The sequence below is a fragment of the Citrus clementina genome, unplaced genomic scaffold (genome assembly GCF_000493195.1).
Source record: "Citrus clementina cultivar Clemenules unplaced genomic scaffold, Citrus_clementina_v1.0 scaffold_5, whole genome shotgun sequence".
Classification (NCBI taxonomy): domain Eukaryota; kingdom Viridiplantae; phylum Streptophyta; class Magnoliopsida; order Sapindales; family Rutaceae; genus Citrus; species Citrus x clementina.
Genome location: NW_006262201.1, coordinates 32986750 through 33009339, shown reverse-complemented (window position 1 = coordinate 33009339; position 22590 = coordinate 32986750). Strand labels below are relative to the sequence as shown.

At 35.5% G+C, this 22590-nt stretch overlaps 2 protein-coding genes across 2 annotated transcripts; both read right to left on the bottom strand.

Moving 5' to 3' along the window:
• Window positions 1-1351: 1351 nt before the first annotated feature.
• LOC18040236 (DNA polymerase zeta catalytic subunit) lies at window positions 1352-12082 on the bottom strand. The gene is given in 24 exon segments (XM_024184939.1): window positions 1352-1571; window positions 1724-2341; window positions 2784-3087; window positions 3441-3646; window positions 4144-4251; window positions 4357-4632; window positions 4750-4896; window positions 5152-5594; window positions 5597-5742; window positions 6250-6392; window positions 6912-7183; window positions 7327-7377; window positions 7469-8654; window positions 8962-9390; window positions 9466-9557; window positions 9663-9834; window positions 9946-10074; window positions 10327-10395; window positions 10638-10680; window positions 10768-10880; window positions 10966-11015; window positions 11136-11193; window positions 11392-11474; window positions 11854-12082. Coding segments are annotated over 24 exon segments (5424 nt in total). The 5' UTR covers window positions 11966-12082; the 3' UTR covers window positions 1352-1397.
• A 1794-nt stretch (window positions 12083-13876) lies between these two features.
• On the bottom strand, window positions 13877-19451 carry LOC18040235 (probable linoleate 9S-lipoxygenase 5). The gene is made up of 9 exons (XM_006433275.2): window positions 19046-19451; window positions 16981-17273; window positions 16650-16887; window positions 16094-16426; window positions 15909-15994; window positions 15617-15724; window positions 15204-15508; window positions 14843-15106; window positions 13877-14720 (listed from the first exon to the last, which is right to left on the bottom strand). Exons 1-9 carry the CDS (start codon window positions 19287-19289, stop codon window positions 13967-13969), a joined length of 2625 nt encoding a protein of 874 aa, XP_006433338.1. The 5' UTR covers window positions 19290-19451; the 3' UTR covers window positions 13877-13966.
• Window positions 19452-22590: the final 3139 nt, after the last annotated feature.

Sequence of the window (22590 nt, the reverse complement as noted above, 5' to 3'; positions counted from 1 at the left end):
AATTAGGCTGAAAGTTCGAAGACAAATAAATCATTTCTATATTCAAGACGATATTGCCTCCCGATACCTAACCCTCCATGTGCTGTTTATCTTGTATGATAATATATTTATGTGCCAAATTGTTAGGGTTTTTGCTTAGTGTTAAGAAGGTAGTCTTTTATGTTTGAAAGTGTTTTGAAAAGTATTTTGTCTTTAGATTTGAAGAGCATGTATTATTTAATGAAGGTGGTCTGAATTTGTAGCTGATGATTGGGATGATGAGATTATGGAGAATGGATAGCTGTATCCATTCTTAACCCTGACTACATTGGTCCATGAAAGCCAAAGGTTTAGTGAAAGGGTAGGGCTATTGTCACCGTAAATTATACTTTAAGCACTTTCTTATTACGTGTAAACCCATCTTAAAAAATTTTAAAAACAAATTTATACTTTGCATATGGTTGTAAGTTCCAAAAAAAATCCTCATTATTAACCTCTATAACATCAATCTTAAAATAACACTTTTTTTCTCCATTATAATTTTCTTGGTGCACCTTTCTAACTTCTGTAATAGTTTTCAAGTATTTTTTATGATTTGCTCAATTACATTCTCCCTCTCTTTTGTTTTGTTTTTGAAAAGCAGAACCCAAGGAAATCATTTTAATATAATTTTGATGAAGATTGCTCATAAATAGTTCTGCATATCCAATCAAAATATTCTTTTTATATGATGAGTACTTGTTCGATTATGAGAGAATAAATATCTTTAATGGGCGTGTTGGATGTGGTGTAATTATGGATTGCATAGTTGTATATTTACAATTGAAACTATATATGGGTGCATGATAGTTCTTGCAACTTGCTACCTTGGGATTTGAATTTATTGTCATTTATTTATGAAGGGTCCTCAGCTACCTTCGATCGCATGCGTTATCATATTGGAATTTTTAATGACATTGATTTATATGGGCTCTTCCTTAATTGCTTATGCAGGCTGCGAAGATGGCATTTGACAAATTACAAGAGAACAAATACAGGTAATGATTCACAAATATAGTAACGTGATTCAAATATAGAGACATTACTTAATAATGACTCTGAATTCTTACAGAAAACATTTCATTTATTTATAATAATAGTAATACAACGTTAATGGAGTACATTTTCCTTATTCCTACTTCTGCAATCCTAAATTTTAACTATAAAACCATCAAAATGGTTACCCAGATTCAAAAAACAGAAAATACAACAGACATTTCTGTGCACACATACTTTTAGGATTAACATATAAGGGTATACAGTGGCACGACCACAGGGGCTTCATTCTCTTTCCACGTTCTTCATTTATTTATTTATTCCTATTCATTTTTAATGTTGTGAGTTTGGCTCTCTTAGGATGAGCATATACAAGGGCCTGCTCAAAACCACTCGACTATACACTTTGGATAATAACCTTTATCTGCAGCAACAGCAGAAAGACCCTGTAGCTCTTTCTGAACCTTTCGCCTCTCATAAAAAACTGAGCATGCAAGTGAGGTACACTTCACTCCACTTTCCACAATCCAGTCTCCACCTCCACAATGCCGGCATATCTGCAAGACACTCAACAGCTTTCATCAAGCAGTTTCATTGACCTCTAGATTGGTACTAAATTATTGGTTTAGACAATATGAGTGCTAGCACAAGAAGAGACATACTACAACGAAGGCCAGACATAATTCATGGCAATGGTAGCAAAACTTACAGCAGCAAGGTGTTGCATCTCTTTTTCTAATTTTGATGTCCTTCCAATTACAGCAGCTGCAGCAGTAGCTTCGTTTTGAGAACATTTGTTGCATATACGGGTTGATGCCTGGACCAACTCACCACACAGTACACAATGCTTCGAGAGATAGTAAAAATCAATTCTACTTCGGCGTGGATTTGAGGAATAAAAGGGGTGTTTAGCAAAAGATTCCCTGCTAGGACGGGGCATTTCTAGGAACCACTGGTTTAAGTCCACACCAACTAGTCCAAATACCCGCTGCAAAGCTGGGATTATCTGTTTGTTGATGTAATATAAATCATTTAATCTGTAAGGGGAATCAATAGCCAATAGATCCAATGGATCCACAACCAAATCAACAAGGCGGGCCCCAGGGTCTCCATGAACTACAACATAAGGTACTCTTTCTGCATAGCGTGGTTCTGCTCTGGGATCTGCTCTCATCGCTTTTGTAGCCACAATTGCTGCTGGTGGGAGCGATGAAGAAGACCTTGTGCTGTATGTACCAAGGCGAACTTCCTTGGCAAAAACGAAATCCTGCAGAGACACCCTGCCTGATAGAATACGAGTCCATTGACGCTGTAAATATGCTTTAACCTGGGTGCAACAGAAAGGAAGGGAAAAACAGAAGACTCAATTGGAAAAGTGACAGAGAAAGTGGTTCTTTTCTGTAAGCTCAAGAGAAATAGCCTCTGGTCTCATTCAAAATACACTAAAACAGTAACAAATGAACATGTATTAATACCTACCTGATAGCTAAATGAAGATAGTAATAATGAATAAGAATATGCAATTAGCAAAACCTTGGATAAACCTTTTCCAGAATGAAATGCTGTAGCCTCTATAATCTACCACTTCAGATTTCATATTCCAGGAAAATCTAGTAAGAGAGCTTAAGTACTAGATTCCTGAACATAATTCATTCTTAAGCAGTGTGCCTTATCTAGCCATATATTTAAATTCAATAGTTTCCAAAAGAATCGAACTTCAAAAACCAAAGCTTAGAGAAAAATATTTTAAGAGTTTACAGCATTTTTACCTCCGAAATGTCTTGATGTTCAAAAAAAAGTCTCAAAGACTGTTCCATCACTTTTGCAACAGCTGCACAAGTATCTCTGCGGACTGTCTCAATACCTTTAGCATCAAATATGGGTTCAGTTTGTTCAGAATTCTCATAGCTGTAACCAACATAGCGCTTCTTAGTAAGGAGGAAGCATGGGTGGTAGACTTTCTCCATTTTTAAAGTGACTGGATTTGGATTCATTGCTGTTATTGCAGACGCAATTTCATGCCCAATTTGAAATGATTCTTTCACTGTCCGCCCCTTGAGGAGGACAAACATACTGCACGGGACAAAACCATTCAACTTTACATAGCCTCACACACACAAGAGAATCAACGCTTTAGATTAAAAACCATAGACAGTCTTTCATTCTTCTTAAGAAAAGTTAGCTCACTTATCTATGAACTCCATTCAGAGAAAATGGACCTAGAAGAGACTCAACCATCAAATACAAGTGTATAATTAATTCAGTTCATTGAAATTCAAGCAACAAAACAAACTTTCAAACGAGTCGGTATGACTAAACTTCTTCATAATCTTTCAATTTCCATGAAAGATTACGTAATTTAAACATGATTTGTAAAACAGAAGGTAGTTATAATTTGTACTAGTTACTAAATACAAACAGTATACCTGTCAGTATCACCATATATAACTTTAGCCTTCCATTTCTCATTTTCATTTACAAATGAAATAGCCTTCTCCAGTGTGCTACGGCCACACTGAACAATACTGTCCGCAAGCTCTGCACAAGGCATGCGACCGCTAAATCCAGCAGCAGTATAACCATATGTCACATTTGCTATCAGCTTCAAAGCAAGCTGTCTTGCATTGAATATCTGAAATATTATAAGAAGTGAGTGAATTCTAAGACTAAAAGTATGCATAAAGAACATCACAATACAGTTCCCTTGATGTCAATTTAATGAAACAGTAATGACATTTGATGAAAAGCACTGAATCATACAACCTATAATACTCATATATGCAGATGCATGGAAAGAAAGGACTTAATCTTGCTTATAAATAATATACGTATTTCAATGAACATATAAAGTAAGGCAGAGAAATTTCTGCGAGATTAACTAATATAAATCTGTGCAAAGTTGGTGCTCAAGGAGCCATGGCTTCAAATACCACGCCTCTCTCGCTTTCTATCTAAATAAATCCTCAAGCTTAAACTTCCAGGAAAACATTAAGAAATTTTTGGAAAAAAAATATTGCGAAACATCAAGTACAAGAACTCTATGTCCAATGAATAGCAGGGAGAAATCTCAGAATACACGTTAAAGATTAGCTTATATTAGCTTGTAACCCAGACTTGAGAATACTATACCCTGTGAAGTATTTGCTGAGAAGGAGCCAACTTCTTTATTGCTTGTTTTACCATTATCCTGGTAGATAATATTTCCTCCAATAAGCGAGGCAGTACACCTTTACGAACCTGTATGAGATAAATCAAAGAAAGACTGTCAGTCATAAATTACAAGTGCAAAGAAATTTTGCAACAAAAAATCAAAAATAAAACAGAAGCATTTCAAGGAGTTACCTTTGGAGGCACATACATGACACCATTTGGAGGAATTAGTATTTCATCTTTTAAATCCCGCAGAACATGCAAATCTGGTCGAAAGGAACTAACCCCAAGAGTATTTTCCTTTGAAGGTAAAATTTTCCCAAGGCATGTACAAAAGCAAAGGTTATATGCAATCATCATTGATGGATAAAGAGACTGGAAATCCAAAACAACCACTGGATCTGCATAAAAACCAGATTCCGGTTCCATTACAAGAGGTAAACACTCCATTGCAGGTTGAGAAGCAACCTAGATAACCAAAAAGAATCAGAGCCAATCAGAAAGTCACAACTTCTGACCATCCATGGCAGAAGTAAGGTCAGCTACTGAATAAAAAAAAGATGGAGTCAACAGAAACCAAATAACCTGATGATTCCCTGGAGATATAGCAAGGTAGTTTTGAGTGTGTGCCAATCTCAGAAGCATGGATTCAACACGGTACTGTGAACCTCGAGAGAGAACAGAAAAAAAGTCAATGCCGAAGACACGAGCAAGTTCCGATGTTCGATTTATCTGCAAATGCACAGACAGAAGAGTGTTCACAAAAGAGCAGGGTAAATAAAATAAAATAAAATAAAACTAAGACATTAGCAGCAAGATACATTTCTTTTTATGACAAAAATTTCAAAATACATATTTCTCTATCAAATAAGGTATCATCAAATTGTGTTCACTCTAAGAGAACAGAAGGAAGAGAAAATTTGACACCATTAAGGCAGTAGATAACAGCATATGTCCATGACAAGATTTTAAATCTTGTTATCGTACCATATCCAGTTGATTCATAATCTCCAGGTTCAATTTAGCTCTCCCCACCACATATTCGACACATCGATATCTTGCACGTCCAGGACCACTAGCAAACCATTTTGTTAGTACTCTAAAAGGAATTGATGGAATCTTCCTCCTTAAAACAGTTTCTGCTACTGCTTCAACTGTGTACATATTAAGCTTAACTTCACCACGCATTAATCGCCATACATTGAGGACAATTCTGCCACCAACATGAAGACCACTGGCATGCGTTCGGCCCCATTCATCCTCAATTATAGCATCTTTGGCCAGAAGAGATTCAGCAACTACTGGTTCAGCAAGCATATTATCTGTTATTCCTCTCTCAGAAATTTCAGAATCACCTGCAGCTATCTTACTCTCCAACGGTGTCCGAGAAATGTCATTAAGTAAACCTATACCAAGATGAGCAGCCCTTCAGCCAAAAAACCAAGAGAACCACCTGTATATCCCACCCCCATTAAAATATCTGGGTCGAATGAACATAAAATCTTGATGAAGTGGCTAAATAAATGTATCTCCTTAGAGCAAACAAACACTTTGCAGTCAGGAATTCCAACAAGACTCCTGCAAATTGATTATGTGAGAATGAAAAGCTACAAGGATTGAAATTTTCTCCTCCAACAGATACAAATAAAAAGTATTCAATAATGTTTCAGGAATGAACCACAGAAGAACAGATCTGCTTCATATAGATCAATGACTATCTTTCAAACAAGGCAATGGTGGATTTTAATTCTCCCCTTTGTTTATAGATGAGGGGAGAAAATTTTATGAAATTCATTACAACAAAGGAAACAATCAGCAGAAAACAACCCAGCACCTAAGAATTAACCTTAACATTTTATGCTCAGCATTAAGCTTTCAAATCTCTACAATTCCATAAAATAGTGTTATCATTAAAGCTCCACTTTTCACCATTTTTCACCTCATATTGTAGAGCACATCAAGTATTAGATAAAGTCAAAGTCATCATACAAAACCAATCAGATGAAAAGAAAGTCCATCAACTATAAATATAATTCTTGACAAAGTGATCTATTTATTTATCTATCTATATCAAAGTCATCATACCTTTGATGGGATTCACTTTTACAATACAAAAGCACATAAATTTCAACAGCATGATCACTATCATTCTCAAAAGCAAGAGCTACCACATTGATAGAATCATATCGAGGATCAGGTCGGAGATCTCCTCTGGATTCTGCCTGAACCTGTCAGCAAGTGTACCATCCAGTTGAGAAATTAATAAAGAGAATCAAGCCAGAATCCAAAATAGTACTAGCAGTTTCCATTATATAACACAAAAACCATGTAGAATGGAAACATCTCAATGCAAGTATAGAAAGAAAAATTATGCATGTCAAATTGTTTGCAGAAACTAAGAAGCCAAAGTGAAAAACCAACATAAGGAACTAGAAAAATGTCCCAAGAGAAATCATACTGTTTTTTTCCCCCCAGACCTATAGGATACCTATTTTTATTTTAGAAGATAATTAGGGTACAAAGCAATCTTAAAGATGATCAAGTAATAATCAACTGTATAACACATCACTAGGATAAATTCTTGAGCAATCATAAAAAGTTTAAAAAACAAAAAGATAAATTCCATCAGTATCAATTTAATTTAACAGAAAAGTTTTGACATTTCTTTCAAGATAAACTGTATTCAATGTTTTGTCAATAAATGAGACCATGGTGAATACGTGCATCTGCTAATTTGAAAAAAATACCTCTATGCTTAACAATGTTAGTTGTTCTCCAGCACCAGCACTGGCTGGATCCCGAAAGCCAATTTGACTAAGAGGAGTGGGCTTTGATCTCCCATCTGGGCCCGATATCTGAGAAATATCTTGCAAGCAATCAGCACATGCATTTGGTTCTGCAATGTGGCCTTCATTGTGCATTATTGCTGTCACCCCATTCAAGTCTGGAGTTGGTTCTGTACTAATCATTTCATCAGCTTCTCGATGCATTTCTTCCAGTACAGGCCTAACGTCAGAACCTGATTCAGTCAACTCGTTAGAATTATCAAGCAAAAGTCTAGGTGAACAAATCAGAGAATCAGAAGGCATGCAAAAAGATTCTGAGCACTAGAAACAGTTTTTCTTAAACAATATTAGCTCACTGAAGAGCATGAGAGTTTACCTTTCAGAGAAGAATGCTCAACTGATGCTTTATCCATGTCTCCAGAAGCACCTAAAACATCACAACCAGAAAATTAGAGATGCAAATTCAAAGAAGTTGGAAAAACATACGCAGTTCCATCCCCAAAAAATCCAGCAGGTACCTTTGTCATCATGCAACAGCCATTTATGTACAGAATCCACAGAAGGAGGTGAAAATGGAGGTCTCAGCATGTACAAGCAAGAGCCATCATTAAGATACAGAGTAGGAACACCTGTGAGAGTTCCTTGATTCAAATTAGAGTCATTATTGTTAGGGTGATCACTCTGAAGTTCTCTTGGTTCAACAGAAGTTGCATCAAATTTGGACTCTTTACAATTATCAGCTTTCCAATCGCCTACAGAAACTGAAGCATATTCTTTCTTGGTGTCAAAAGGAGATGGTGATTCCATGTTCTCTTTACACACTGTGGAGATACCCATACCTCCCTTTAATGGGCATTTTTCACACTCATCATTTTGCAATGTGTCAAACTCCAATTGTTTCTCGCACATGGAGAGAGCATTTTTCTGTTCCCCTGTCACATTGACTCTTTTCACCCTAGGAGGCTCACATTCGGATGACTCTCGGTAGGACCGCTTTCTCCTCATCAAGTCTCGCACAGAGCCTCCAGTCACTGCAGTTGCTTCTTTTATATCATGAGCATCTGCATCTTCACGTTCCAATGCATCGAAAGATTTGCCCAACTCATTCCCAACCAAGGAACCTGTAGCTCCATGGTCTTTAACTTCAGTGACACACAAATTACTTATATTACAACTGACAGTTTCTATGTCCTTATTGAACTGTTCAGAAACAGAAAAAGGTAAAGAACCCCATAATTTTTTTTTCACGTTGCACTTACTAGCAGCATTTGTCCAAGTATCTTGTGGCACCTGGTGTTGAAAAGACCTTATTGATTCACTTTTAATTTCCTTTTTAGAAGAATTTCCAGATGATCCAGAACAAGGAAGCAAGTACAAATCATCACTAGAACCGTCTATTTGAGGTATCTTTTTGTTTGATGAAGTTTCAGGATGATTGCTGGGATCTACAGTAGAAGAATTTCTTTCTTCCAATCCATCAACATTGACTTCATCCTCAATTGAATCAAGAATATCCTGACACTCTTTTTGGGACTCCCTCTCATAATCCGTATTAGCTTTCTCCAGCACCTTATCAATGGTTGTTTCAGGCAACAGAGGACTCAAAATGGTCTCATGTAGGAGCTCATCATCGGAATTTAAATCTTCAGCAGCTTGGGAAGTAGCAAGCCACTTCAAAAGCCCTAGTGCTTCTGTATCTGTAGCCTGAGGAATATCAATTCCGAAAATAAGAGGTTCCTGTGAGTTCATATTGCAAATACAGAATACCTAAACCTCTCAGCAACTACAATAAGCCCTGACGAAGATCATAACCATATTCATATACACGTCATCTAGAATGAGTTACGCAACTAGGCAGCAAATATTTCAACTGAATTCAGTATTCCTAAACTAAATAAAAATGCTAGGCATGTGTCTTATATGCCTTATACAGGCAAGAGATGCAAATTGCTTCTCGTAGAAAAATCACTAACGTCTAGAAAGAATAAAATTACAAAAACATGAAAACTACCTTCTGTCCTGGTGCTCCTACCATTTCAGATGAATGTATCTCACCACCGAAGGGTAATTCAGGACACGTGTCCTTCCCTTTGGAGGGCGTTAAACTTATTTTCTCTTGATGTACTAAACCTTGCGGGGCCAGAGCTGACAAAATCTTTCCTTCTTTCAAACAAGTCAAATATTCAGGACCTTTGTAATCATAATTTGCGGGTCCAAGTTTAATCAAATTTTCCTCATCAGTTGCACATGCCACTGACTTCAGAACTTCAACATCATTTCCAAATGAAGAAACAGTTTCCTGTCCTTCACCACACATTTCCATAAGTACATTCTCAAATTCAAGACCAAGTGAAAGAGTTCTCAAAACATCTTGTGGAAGTGGTTTTCCAGGATCAGGAGCCATAACTGCTTCATTGATCCCAGTCCTTTCATACTCTTCCTGAAATGTAGTAAAGTTCACCAGAGGATATATGTACTGTATGTTAAAAAGCTTATAGATGGGATGAGAGCAAACCTCCCAAATTGGTACAAGCGATTGAACCATTTTCACATCAGAACGAGTTTGAGAGAGGGACGTATACATCATTAACCGCTGATTGACAATGTCTGCGGAACCAAAAGCAGAAAAACAATTTTACCACCAACACAGTCATCATAAAGGAAAATGGAAGACGCAAATATATCAGTAGCTGAACAGTGAATCAAACAAACCATCCACTGTAGCATCTCCTTCAAGCTCAAAAAGACTTTGATGTTTAATCCAGAGAGTGTTTTGATCTGATGGCCCATCAAATGCATTGGATAACTGCCACATCCAATCACCTGGAATTGTAGAAGAAATCCAGATTGGGGAGCCTAATAATATAGTTCCACGTGAATCTGCCTAATGAAAATTTTTACCAACATCAACAGAATTATATAACAATGTAAGCATTAGAGATTATGTTTATAACAATCCAAAAAGCTTCTGCAGCATAGAACAGAAAAAGGACACCTGAAAATCAGCAGATGCCTGTTTACTACTGTAATTAAATTTCCTTGGGAAGAAAGCATCAGGCACTGGATGCCGGAACTTCAGCTTCGATAGGTGCAGATGACCCATTCCATACAAGTTATAGTCAACCTGCAAAGAAGAAGCTCAGAATAGGGCATGTTACAAAAACGAAGAAACAAGATTCGAATACGCAGTGAAGTAAGACCAAGTTATATTTTGTGAAGCGCATATGCATTATCTTGATTCAGAAACTTATTATATCGACAAGATGCTATTATCATAAATCAAAATTCATGATTAACTTGGAAATCATGAATCCAGATTAACTTTGAAATAGAAAGGAAAAAGCATATTCGATACATAACATGAAAAGGTATTTACCAGAAACTGAAGAAGAAAGGGAATATGTGATTCATGGGGCTGCAAACTCTTGTCAAAGACTGCGCCTCCCTGAAAAACAAGAGACCTGCTGTGATAAAAGGCAGAAATTTTCACAGTCTCTGGAGATTAAAATAGATGTGTATCAAAATAAAAGATAGCCAATAATCCAAGAACTTCACTTTAACCTTTAAGGGAATGAGAACAACTATGCTAGAAAAGGAGTTCAAATTAGGTTTTCAACCCAACAACAAAAACTTAAAAAGGAAATGCAGAAAGCAGCTAAATGTTTGTAAATGGTTGAAGAATTGTACCAATAGAAGATCAGTCGCACGAGAGACATCATGCGGATAATAGCTTGGATTTTATCAAGGCAACCAATAACATAGCCCAGGAATGTTTTCAAAGACAAAAGAACCATGGCACAACACAATATTAGGATACAGGTATATTTTGATAAATAGCTCCTCAGATGAATGGTAACCATAAAACTTTTTCGCTCGAACAAGGCTACACTCATGCACATGCTGTCGTTTTGAGCCAGCACTACCCTTAACCTGTGAATTCAAACCAAATACGTTAACAAACCATATCTACTTCATAAACCTAGAAACACAATACAAGGCAAGAAATACAGCATACCTTCAGGGCTTTCTCCAAGGCCAGGGATATAGCATGCATGTATCCATCATCTGGAAAAAATCAACGAGGAAAACATAGAAATTCAAGCACTGAATTGTCAATATGACTTGAAAAATGAACTTCAAAACAGAATACAAGCGTAACCTCTAACCCCAAGCATTAAAATATACCTTCTTGGCGAAGCTGAACCGGTATATCAGCACAGGGGACATATAAATATGGTAAAGCCTACAAAAGGCAACAATGAGTAACTCATCCAAAAAGCCAATATAAAAGGAAATGGTATCACTTACAAATTATCCATCATATCTACAAAATCTAGCAATGATTGTATAATTAACTAGCTAACAACTTGCATACAATCACCATTTGTGAAATGCAGTAACAATCAACATTAACTAACTTTAAAAAAAACAATGATCTTACGCGATGAATATGCAAACAAGTCTTCTGGCCAGCAGGGGTTGAGCCATAAACCCTTATAACCGGCACCTCATTCACCTTCCCACCTTCATAATTCAAAAAAAAATTATTAAATTTATAATCCATTCACATGTTGAACATGTAAATAAACAAACTCTGAAGAACAACCGACCAAAAAAAAAAAAAAAATTGTAACCAAATGATGTAAACAATTCTTGGTTTAAGTAGAGTTGAATGCTGGATTTTTATTTTAGTTTAAATTTCTCCCCCAAAAGGATTAGAAACCAACTTCTGTTACAGAATCTAATAATACGATATCGTTTAAACAACATTACTCATGAATTTTATCTTTTTAAAAGGACTTTTGAATTCATTACTTCAACAGAACATTGCGAAAATTTATGAAGAGGAGAGTGCGCGAGGGATATTCAAATGAACTGAAACGAAGTCGTTCTGAAATCGTACCCTGGAAGCTACTGTAGCAAATATCGTAGCCAGGGATAGGAGGCGCCATGTAGTGATCGATGGACACGATTCGAACACTGAAAAGGTTTGAGTCCGGCTGCGAATCTGCCATCGCTTTCCGATTTATTCACGAAAATACACACATTAATTTGCGAACGAAGAAGAAGAAGAGGAAAAGGAAGCAGAAAGAAAGAAGTTGCCTTTACGAAATGGAATAGTGAAGACTTAAGAGGAGAGGAATCGTGGAATTGTTTTGGCGCCATAATTTAGGGATTTTATATCTAGAACCGACAAAAATGCATCAGTAGCTTCTCGTGTACGAGGGATTTGTTTTACATTCGTGACCTTGAGTTTCGCTTAATTTACCAATACACCCCCGCACAAAAGCTCTTAACCGTTTAAAAGTACGTTTACGAAAACAGAAAATCACTTCCAAAATGTGGTCAGAAAAGTTAAAATTAACTCGCCTGTAGGTTGCCCATTAACAGAGCTGATGAGTTGCAGAGAGAGTCTTTTGCCATGCAACTCATGGAAACGATCAAGAACTGATGCATGGAAGTCATTGAAGTCCAAAATATTCTTCTGCATCTAAACAAACTTGCCCTTGATCTTCTTACACTCACCCATCTCACATTTTAACTTCTCTTTTGTCTTTTTCTCCTGTGATTGCACTAACCATATCTCTAGACTGTTGCCTTAAGTTGATGTTCAGAAAATAGCGTCAGTGATGTGTAAAGAGAACTAATGTGGCGCATGCATTTATATTGGGCCAAAAAGAGAGATTAAATTGACTAATGAGAAGGCGCACTTGTTCATTGATGAGTGAATTGTGTTCCCGAACCCTCTCATTGCCATTATTTTTTTTAACTGCAACTCACAAGGATTGTAAGACTCATTACATTTGTTGAATCTCTCTTGAGAGTCTTCTGCTCCAGAGTTTACCGAATGCTCCCTTATTAGGGATGGCAATTATACCCGTAAATTCGCCCAAACCCGCCCGTCAAAACCCGTCCGCTGCGGATAATTTTATCCGTTGCGGGCGGGTTTATTATTATAAACTAAAACCCGCACATGAATGCGGGTGGGTTTGGTATTAACCTTATATCCGGTGGATACCCACATGGATATCCACCAGACCCGCAATATTTTTTCCAAATATTTTTAATTTAATTTTAATCTAAAAAATGTAGAAAGAAAATAATGTAATAATTCGTATTACCAAATTGCAAAAGACCCAAAGTTGTGTATAATATATACCTATTATAATTTTGTATGTAGTATTTTTCTTTACATTAATAAATGAATTATTTCATTATTATAATTTCTTTTCTCCAAATTAGTATTTGAAAATATTAATCTTAATTATTATTTTAGGAATTGTGTTGGATGAGTGCTTATTGTGGTGAATGAAATGAAGATCTTCTCTTGGAGCTTGTTTTAAATGATAATATGAAATGTAATTATTATTTTTAGGTAGTTTTTTGTGTTTTTTAAATGAATTTGTGTGATTTATACTTATATTTGAGAATTTGTGTTGGATTCATTTTGAAATTTTAATTTTTCATTTATATTGGTTAAATATAAAATTGAGTATGTTATATAAAATTTGAGGTTATTATTATAAATTTATATATTAAATATTTATGATTTTAAATGCGGAAACCCGCAAAAAATCCGCCGGGTACCATTGCAGGTTTGGTAATTATTAAAATCCGCAACGAGTGGGTTTTCTTAAAAAAATTAAAACCCGCTGCGGGTTGCGGGTGGGTTTGGTAATTTAAATTTTGTGCGGGTTTGGATTTGATAATGACAAACCCGCTGCGGGCGGTGCCCATTGCCATCCCTATCCCTTATATTGCATTGATAAGTACACACGGCAAAATCTGATATAATGTACAAAATTAAAATTCATTAAAAAAAAAGCTTATAAGTTTTTATTTGTTATTTTTGTTAACCTAATTTGATTAGATATAAGTACTACAATTGGCCAAAGTCTTATTATCCTATCTACGACTAAAGTTGATGAAATGAACATAGACTAAATTTAAATTATTTTGCAATGCCACACTGATACAAAACTTACATATACAACAACAATCCAAGTACAGAAGCTCTATATTGAAACACTGTTGGGGATTCCTTTTCCTGTAAGCCCACCTTCACTAGTAGGAACGAGCAAAGTATATGGCATTTTCACCGGGCCAACCCGATTCTTTAAATTCTTATTATGGTTTCTGCTGATAATTTTTTCCTCAACTTCTGCCAGTTTCTTTCCAAATTCATCAAATGCTTGCAATGGTGCTTCATCTGATGTCCATTCTGGGGTGTCTCTTTGTCCGAGATAAACTTCATCAGTTGAATGCCTTGACAAGATTTCTATAAGGGAAATGCCTAGAATGGTTTGCAGCTGAGCAGTGATTGTTTTTAAGAAAACTTTGTCAGGATTGGACTCAAGCTCATCATATTCTGGAGTTCCTTCTTCAGGCATGAATCTACGACTAATGGTAGGGCGGTTGGGAAGGTAACCAGCATAAGGGTACTGTCCAAAGTTGATTGCTGCATGGAGAGCTGAAGCCACCCAAATGATGATGGTGCAAGAATCTATTAGCTCTTCACGGTTCTGCATTTTAGGCCACCAGGGCTCGTCTTTCTTGTCACCATGTCCTTCCTCACGGAGCTCTTTCCACCAGGACTGGAGTTCGGAGTCCTCTTTAACCATGTCATCATTCTTGTAATAAAAGTAACAATAGTCTTGAACCCATTTTTTGATTGATGCCCAAATCTCAAGCCCATCAACAGCGTATGGATAGTCTTCTATCAGTAAACGAAGGCCGTGCGGAGAGTTGGGGTCTTCAACTGCCACTCCTCTGAATAGAACAAAAAGCAGTTTCTTTTAAATATTAAGTAAAACTTTAAGCCGTAAATTTTGCTCAATATTCATACTAATTTTTATGCAACTGTATAGTATAGACTAGACAACAGGATTTACCTCTTCTTGAGATCTTCAGGGAGTGCTTGCTCTGGAAAGCTCCAGCTTTTATAAAGTGCAGATGACAATTCCATGGCATACTTTCCAGGGAAAACTGTGATTTCCAGCACTCCACCAGCATTAATAAGGATCTGTCGAGCAAATGCATTTATGTTCATTGTATCACGGAAGTGAGGATGTAGAAGCTTATAAATTGGGTGAAGCACGCTTAATTGCCTATTTGTTGCAATCACAAATGGCTCAATTGCTGCATGAGTGTTCAACCTGTTACCAACATAAAAGATATTTAAGACATACTCAAATTTAATACAGAGTTTAAATACTAAAATTTGATATGCTTCCTTTTGTCATATATTCATACCAATGGCTGATGAGCTGATGATGACCAGAGTCATTTACAGCCACATAAGCCTTAGCTAGTTGCCAAATTGAACCTTTAACACCATCTTCAGATGGTGTATATACTTTGCTAACAGCACCATATTGATCTCCATCAGGATGCGGCAAGCTCAGTTCTATTGCAACAGGTTTCAAAGTCCCATCAGCTTTCAAGAAAAGGATTGTTCTAGATGCATAAGTCTTCGTAGAAGTAGTGTTTATCCTCCTCAGGTACGTCATCAAAGAATCATGGTGATCTAATATGAACAACTTGTTCTTCTCAATTGCCTATGTCATCATACACATTATATTTTTTTGATGATGGTTATTAATTCTGAAACATCCGAGGAAAATCAACTAAAAATTTATGGTTCAAAATAGGTCTAGGAACATTACCTCATCTACAGTCAGTCCATCTAAGTTATTCTCAATGTCATTTTGGGTTATTGTACTGCGCTGATTACCATATAGTTCAGGGTTTAGCTTGCTTGTTGGTGGGAACTCCTGCAAATAGTAATAATTATTAGTGATGATAACATTTATTGAGAATCAAGAGAAAGAGAAATGAATTAGGAAAATTTGATATTCGAACATAAGACTCCAAATTTCTTTAGCATCTATCCAGTTTCTCGGCAAACAGTAGTAGAAGCAAGATTAGAATTATGACAATAGTCAATAAGAGCCTTACTTTAAGACAACAAATTATGACAGGGTTCAATCCAGCCAACATTTCTCTTGTGAACTCTTCATCAGTCCTCCATGCAGACTCATCCTCTACTCGAAATTATTGAAACATCAAAACATGAATAGAAAAGAAGGCAGAAAGTCTCCAATATGGTAAGTTCTCATAAATGTAATTGACGTGAACAATACCTTTGATTACTTGTGGCATTGGAAATTTCAAGAGATCACCATCAGTTCGAAAAATTTCTTTGAGCATTTCAAAGGGGATGTGTTTTCTAATATCATCAAGTAAGTTGTTTGGCAGATCAATCCCTCCTTCATAGAGTTTTAAAATATCGTCAAAAGAGTCAAATTCATTTGGACTGCTGTCTAGAGATTCCAATGCTGGTTTTATGACTTGGGCTATGGATTTGAGAGCAAAAGCAAGGAAATCTGACATCTTCAAGTGACCAAATCGCTCATCTCTTGGAACATATATGTTTAAGCTATAGACAATTGACAGCCTGCTCTCGCTTTTAGAATCTATTATGATAACAACAAAATACCATTAATGAATGCATCAATGCTACTGAGAGAACTTCAATTACTTGAAAACTAGCAATTCATAAAGTATAGTTGTCGTCCAATCTATATAAGATTCAAGTTAACTTTAAAATGATTAGGCTTTTGTTACTAGTAACTCAACCTCCCTAACCACAAATAAGCTCTTGATAAGTGGAATTAAGTACTAATTGAAATATCTAACCTTCTGCTAGTTTTCGACCCGTTCTTCCCCTACGAGGATAAGGGTAATCAGCCGACCCTCCAAGAACCGGGCGCTCAAACTTTTTGCCCTTTTTAGGATCACCCAAGTCATTGTAATAAGCATAGTCATAGACTCTGTCATGTTCCTGGAGCTCTGTGGTGCCATCCCCTCTCAAGTTCACTAGTTCTTGTTCCCTATAATATCGCAAAGGCCCCGGTGTTTGTGTTGGAAGATAAGTCTGTACAAATACCACATAAACAAAAATAAGACATCTGACTAAAGTGAATTTTGAAGTCAACTTCACAATTTTCTTAAACATATGATTACTTGCCTTGTTAGTGAAGAAAATGCGATCTGTATTGTAGTCTTTCGCGGGGTAAACCCACGAGTTGCAAACAAAATGGACACGACCTTCGCCAGGAACATCTTCAAGGGTGAGTGTCTTAAGATAAAATTCACTATGATGATTGTTCCTTATTAAGAACGCCCCCGGAACTCCAATGTCCTCATCCCATTCAAATGTAACATTGAATGCAGACTCCCCTGCTGCTAATGGCGTGCATTTAGGAATCCAACCTTCTATATGCGCTAGCTTCCCAATCTTTCCAGCTTGCAAACCATTTTCTACAAACACACATCAATTTCACTTACTAGCAATCATCAAAATCATCAATTAACATATGATCAATTTTATTACTTCAAAATTAAAACTGCTTTTCAACAATCATGGTCTGTTCCTTCATAATATTATTAAACTCGGACAAGAGCCAGAGACACACGTGTATTAAGCTGTTTATGGGATTAGGAGGGGAATTAGTTCTTTAAAGGTAACTTTAGCCTCTGTCTGTCAAAATCACCTTTTATGACATGGGAATTGCCGCAAGATGTAAACTAATCAAATAGAAAATAACTTTTTTCTTTTTTCTCTTAAAAGAAAAATCATAGCTACGAAAGCTTAAATCATCCCGTTCCACCTACTAAACAAATCAAACCATCAACACGAGAAAAAGACAAAAAGAGACTCCAAATTATAGAACCAAGTTGGCAGTTGCCATATTTTTATTTAAGATGAAGGGTGAATAAAGCTTTTGAGTATATCACTTACCCTGGGTGATGACAATTTCGCACCAAATCAACTTAATACTTGGCATCAAAAGCACTTATGACGTGACCCCCGTACCAAGTATTATTTGCTTGGCATACATGTTAAGCCGAGTAGTGCCATATGTTAAACTTTGGGTCTGATCGCTATACTATTGTTACAGGTGCCGAATTTTAGCAACTCCAAAAGTTACAAATTTTATGTTCTAAGTTATAAAAATCCCGTACCCATTAAGAAGATTCATCTACTATAGCTGTCTAAGACCATAATATTTATTTTCAGGCCGATTTGACCCCACATACGCCATAAACAAAGATCAGTTTAAAAATAAAATAATAGAACACCTGTGAAGACATAGACGTACTTAAAAAGTCAAAAGAAAAACAAGATTAAAAAAAGAGCATCTTGATAAAGAGACATTGACTTGTTGAGGATCCGAGACTTAAGTCTTTCTTAGTAAGGCAGGGACCAGTATGGAATATAAGCCCCTTGTTTGGAAAATAAAATAAAATAAAAATAAATTCAACCCAATCCATAATTAATTACAAGAAAAGCCGTATTAAGTGTTCGGAAGGAGCTGTGGCCACATCTCACATGCTGACATGCATGTCCCAAGAAATTTCTGCCAGCCATGAATGAAAAACCAGAACGGTGAATAATTCGCTTGGACCGTACTTGATGGCCTCTGTAATCATCAATGATTTTTTTTGGGGGGAGGGGGGGGGGGGGGGCGGCCTTAATGACCCCTTCTTTCATGTATTTAGAATTTATAATTCAAAAAAAAAAAGAAAAGAAAGAAGAAAAGAAAATGATTTTGAAACAATGGTATGAGTCGTGACACGAGTAAAAAGAGTACTGACTTCTCACATCTACTTAATTTTATTTTTTTTCTTGTGGCCACCATAGGAGCATCAACACCAAGGTGGGAGACATGGAAAGCAGAAAAATTACTAAAATAACAAAAAAAATAAATGAAACATGGAAGCCAATCAAGCTACTAAACTGAGGGTGCGTTTAAACTATTTTTTTCAGATGATTTATTATTTCTCTGTAAAAAGGACTTTCTAGATTCTACAAGCAGCAAGGAATTGCTTCTCCATGGAATAATAATACTCAAACAAACGGTACCTTTATCTGCAATAAATTAATTAATATCTATTTAAAATAATTTGCACCGACCTCTACAAAACTAAACACAGCAAACTTCTGCCAAAGCAAAGCCAAGGATCACTTATTCCAAAACAAACCCAGAAGGAGGCAAAAAAAAAAGGGGGCAAGAATAAAAATCACTCACCGGCAGGCTCGCCATGAACAGCACTGATGAGTTGCAGAGTGACTTTTCGGCCAAGCAACTCATGAAACCGATCAAGAAAGGATGCATTGAAGTCGTTGAAGTCCAAAACGTTCTTCTTCATCAAAACAACAGTGCCCTTTATCTTCTTGCACTTGCCCTTTTCACATTTCATCTTCTTGTTGCCATTATTATCATCACGATCATCACCACAGCATGTGATGGCATCAATGATATGCCCCAGCATCTTTCTAAAGAATATTATTACTATTAGCTTAACTAGATTTGTTATGAAGAAAGAAACAAGTTGAAAAGAAAAGGAGGGGCTTGATGCATGTACTTATAGGCACACAAAATAAATAAGGGAGAGAAAGAGTTTGAAAAAATTCACAAAGAAGCTTCACTTATTCTTACATGAAAATGAATTTTTTTTTTTTTTGTTATTGCTTTATTTATTACAAATCTTTTTATTTTTTTCCTTAAAAAGACTTCATTAGAGTCTTCTTGCTTATATCTCCTGGTGGTTGACGACGACCGACTTAGAAGGTCTACTCGTTTTGGAGGGCGTGTGATGCCCGCTCGATGGCTTATTGGGTAATGCAAATGTAAAGTGATTGATTAATCTGACTCTACTTTTACTAACGTTTCAGGCAAAGTTTATAGAATTGATGTTCGACTCAGTTTTTTTTTTTTTTTTTAACTAATCTGAATCAATCTTAATATCTTATCATGAAAATATTATTATCTAATCAAAAGTTTATAAATATTTGCAATATATAATTTAATGAGACTAATGCGAATCAATTCTATTTCGATATGTCTAGCACATTTTTATTACGGTATAAAAGTAAACCTATCTTAACTAATATTCAGGGAATATATTTACTTCATTCACATTGTGAAAAAAAATTACCTTTACTCATTTAGAAGGAAAATAGAAGCCACTTGGGCTTGTAGCCCAGTGGTGAATCATTACCCTCAAAGTTAAGTATGACTATGAGGGCAATGGTTCGAGTCCTCATGGACTCAACCTCCCTCAATTAAATATAATTGTGTGGAGACTTCTTACAACGTCTTTCTTCTTTGCGAAATGCGAGTGGAGTAGAGACATCTCTCCTCTGTGAGGGTTGCGAAATGCGAGTGGAGTAGAGACATCTCTCCTCTGTGAGGAGTATTTGGATGGACATGTACTTTATAGAATAAAAATGTAATAATATAAGTCACATGTATATATCTTCTTTGCGAAATGCGAGTGGAGTAGAGACATCTCTCCTCTGTGAGGGGTATTTGGATGGGCATGTACTTTATAGAATAAAAATGTAATAATATAAGTCACATGTATATATCTGATTGTAAATATCAGTGTAATGACCTGTTGTCATAGCAGTTATATATATCTCTGTGTAATACAATAACCAACTGATGCTTAATCAGTTTCAAAAAAAAAAAAAAACCAATATTAATCATCCTACACTCAAAAAAAAAAATAAAATCATATTCATGTTCAAATTTAGAGTGAAAACGATTATTAAAACTCATCTTCAATACTAAATAGGTCACATAAAAAATTTGTTAATATTCGTCTTTAATATACTTAGTATATTTATTAATTTAAAATTATAAGCAGAACAAAATCATAAATAATATCATAATTAGAGGTGAGCGCCAGTCAATTTAGTTTCAAATCGAACTAAACTAATTAATTTTTATAATTTGTGATTTTTTTAGTTTTATATGAACATACCAATGTTTATTAATTTTTTAAACCAAATCACCGGTTCATTCAACTTTTTTGTGAGCATCGATTCTTGTGGCCACCCCTAATGATAATTTGTTATTACAGCAATAATTACTTATTTTATTGTCCATGTTGGTGAAAGGAAATTAGTTTAAAAGGCGAAATGAAATGTGGGGGAAAAAGTGATTCATCTACCACAACAAGGATCTAAGGCAGCGCGTGGGCATGGCATATATTCTACTAATTAGCAGGACTCAAAATCTAACCAATTTACGGTACCTTGTCTTTGCTTCACTGGAAACTAATATTAATCACCAAAATTCCTTTATTTGCTCTTTAATTCTTTCTTTATACAAGTAATGTAATGTTGTCATAGAATAATACAATTTCGCCTACTTCTCGTTATTGATTTTATGTTTTCATTGTACATGTTAATATTTAGCAATTTCGATCATGACTATTGTAATCTACCGTCTAGGCAGTGTCTTAAAATCAAATTTTATTGACTTTTATTAATTTTTTTTAACTATTTGATTGATGGTACCCAAATTATGAAAGTAAATTTTTATTTATCTTCAATTGAGTCAAGTATTTTTTTTCTTTTAACATGTTATTTGAGTCAAGTATTTTTTTTCTTTTAACATGTTATCAAAACTAAAGTATCATGGTTCAATTGCAAAGTCTATTAGACTTTTAGATCAAACAGTTCATACATTACATTAATTTTTTTTTTTTTAAAAAAAAAGGAGTGAGAGAATTGGTGCGTTTACCAAAAACACTTTTTTATCCTCTTATTTTACTCTAATTTGTATGGGAAGCCTGTTCTCACATGGTTTCCTTACTTTTATTCGTGTCTTTTTAAATTCCCAAGTGGGATTTACCTTTGTTTGATTCTTTTTATATTTTAAGCTGGCCCTTTAGAATTGATTCAGTCTCTTACCATTTTCGGGTAACTGGGTGTAGCAAATTTATCAATTTTTTTTTGTCTTAATCACGAGGTATCCTGGGGAGGACCCCAATCAATTTGTGTCACAATATTTGGCCAAAAACAAAAAACAAAAACAACAGGCATGAAAAAGTATGCATGGTCATTACTTTTTATGCATACAGGATAAGAATCGAATTAGTTACACAATGTTGTTCACTTTATAGCAGTGATGCGATGCTCAATCAGCTATTTATCAAAATTAATCTACTTAAATTGTTGTAGTGCGATCCTTGTTTAAATAATTTTGTATGGTTTTGACCAAATTGTCTCCCAAATTTATTAGTTCTTATCCGATGCGTTGGCCGTACGTTGCATGTAAATTAAAAACCCTACTTCATTGATTTGAAAAATTATTAACTTTGGCAATTGGCACAGGTCTATTATCATCATCATCTTCCATGTAGATCCAAAATTAGGCAACCTGTAAACTGTACACATACAGTTACGTATATGATTAATTAGGCCGCCTCGCATGATTCAAAATGGACTAATCATTGCTTCGTCACTACATGCAAGTTACATTCAACTCTCACTTATCCTATATATAGACCATTTCCCACAATTATTTTCAACTCAAAAAATTGGAAATTAAGAATATGAATTCAATTTGAAGATGATTTCAAAGTTAGCTTCATAGTTGGTTGAACGACAAGAAGAAATAACTACAACACGAAAAATTGCATAGTTATTAAAGCATATTATTGTAACAATGGTTTTTTTCTGACAGTAAATGACGAGACGCGGCTGCTTATTATTGTAACAATGGTTGTTATCAGATTTAATTAAGGCCATAGTAAATGAGAAGAGACGTGGCTGCCTATC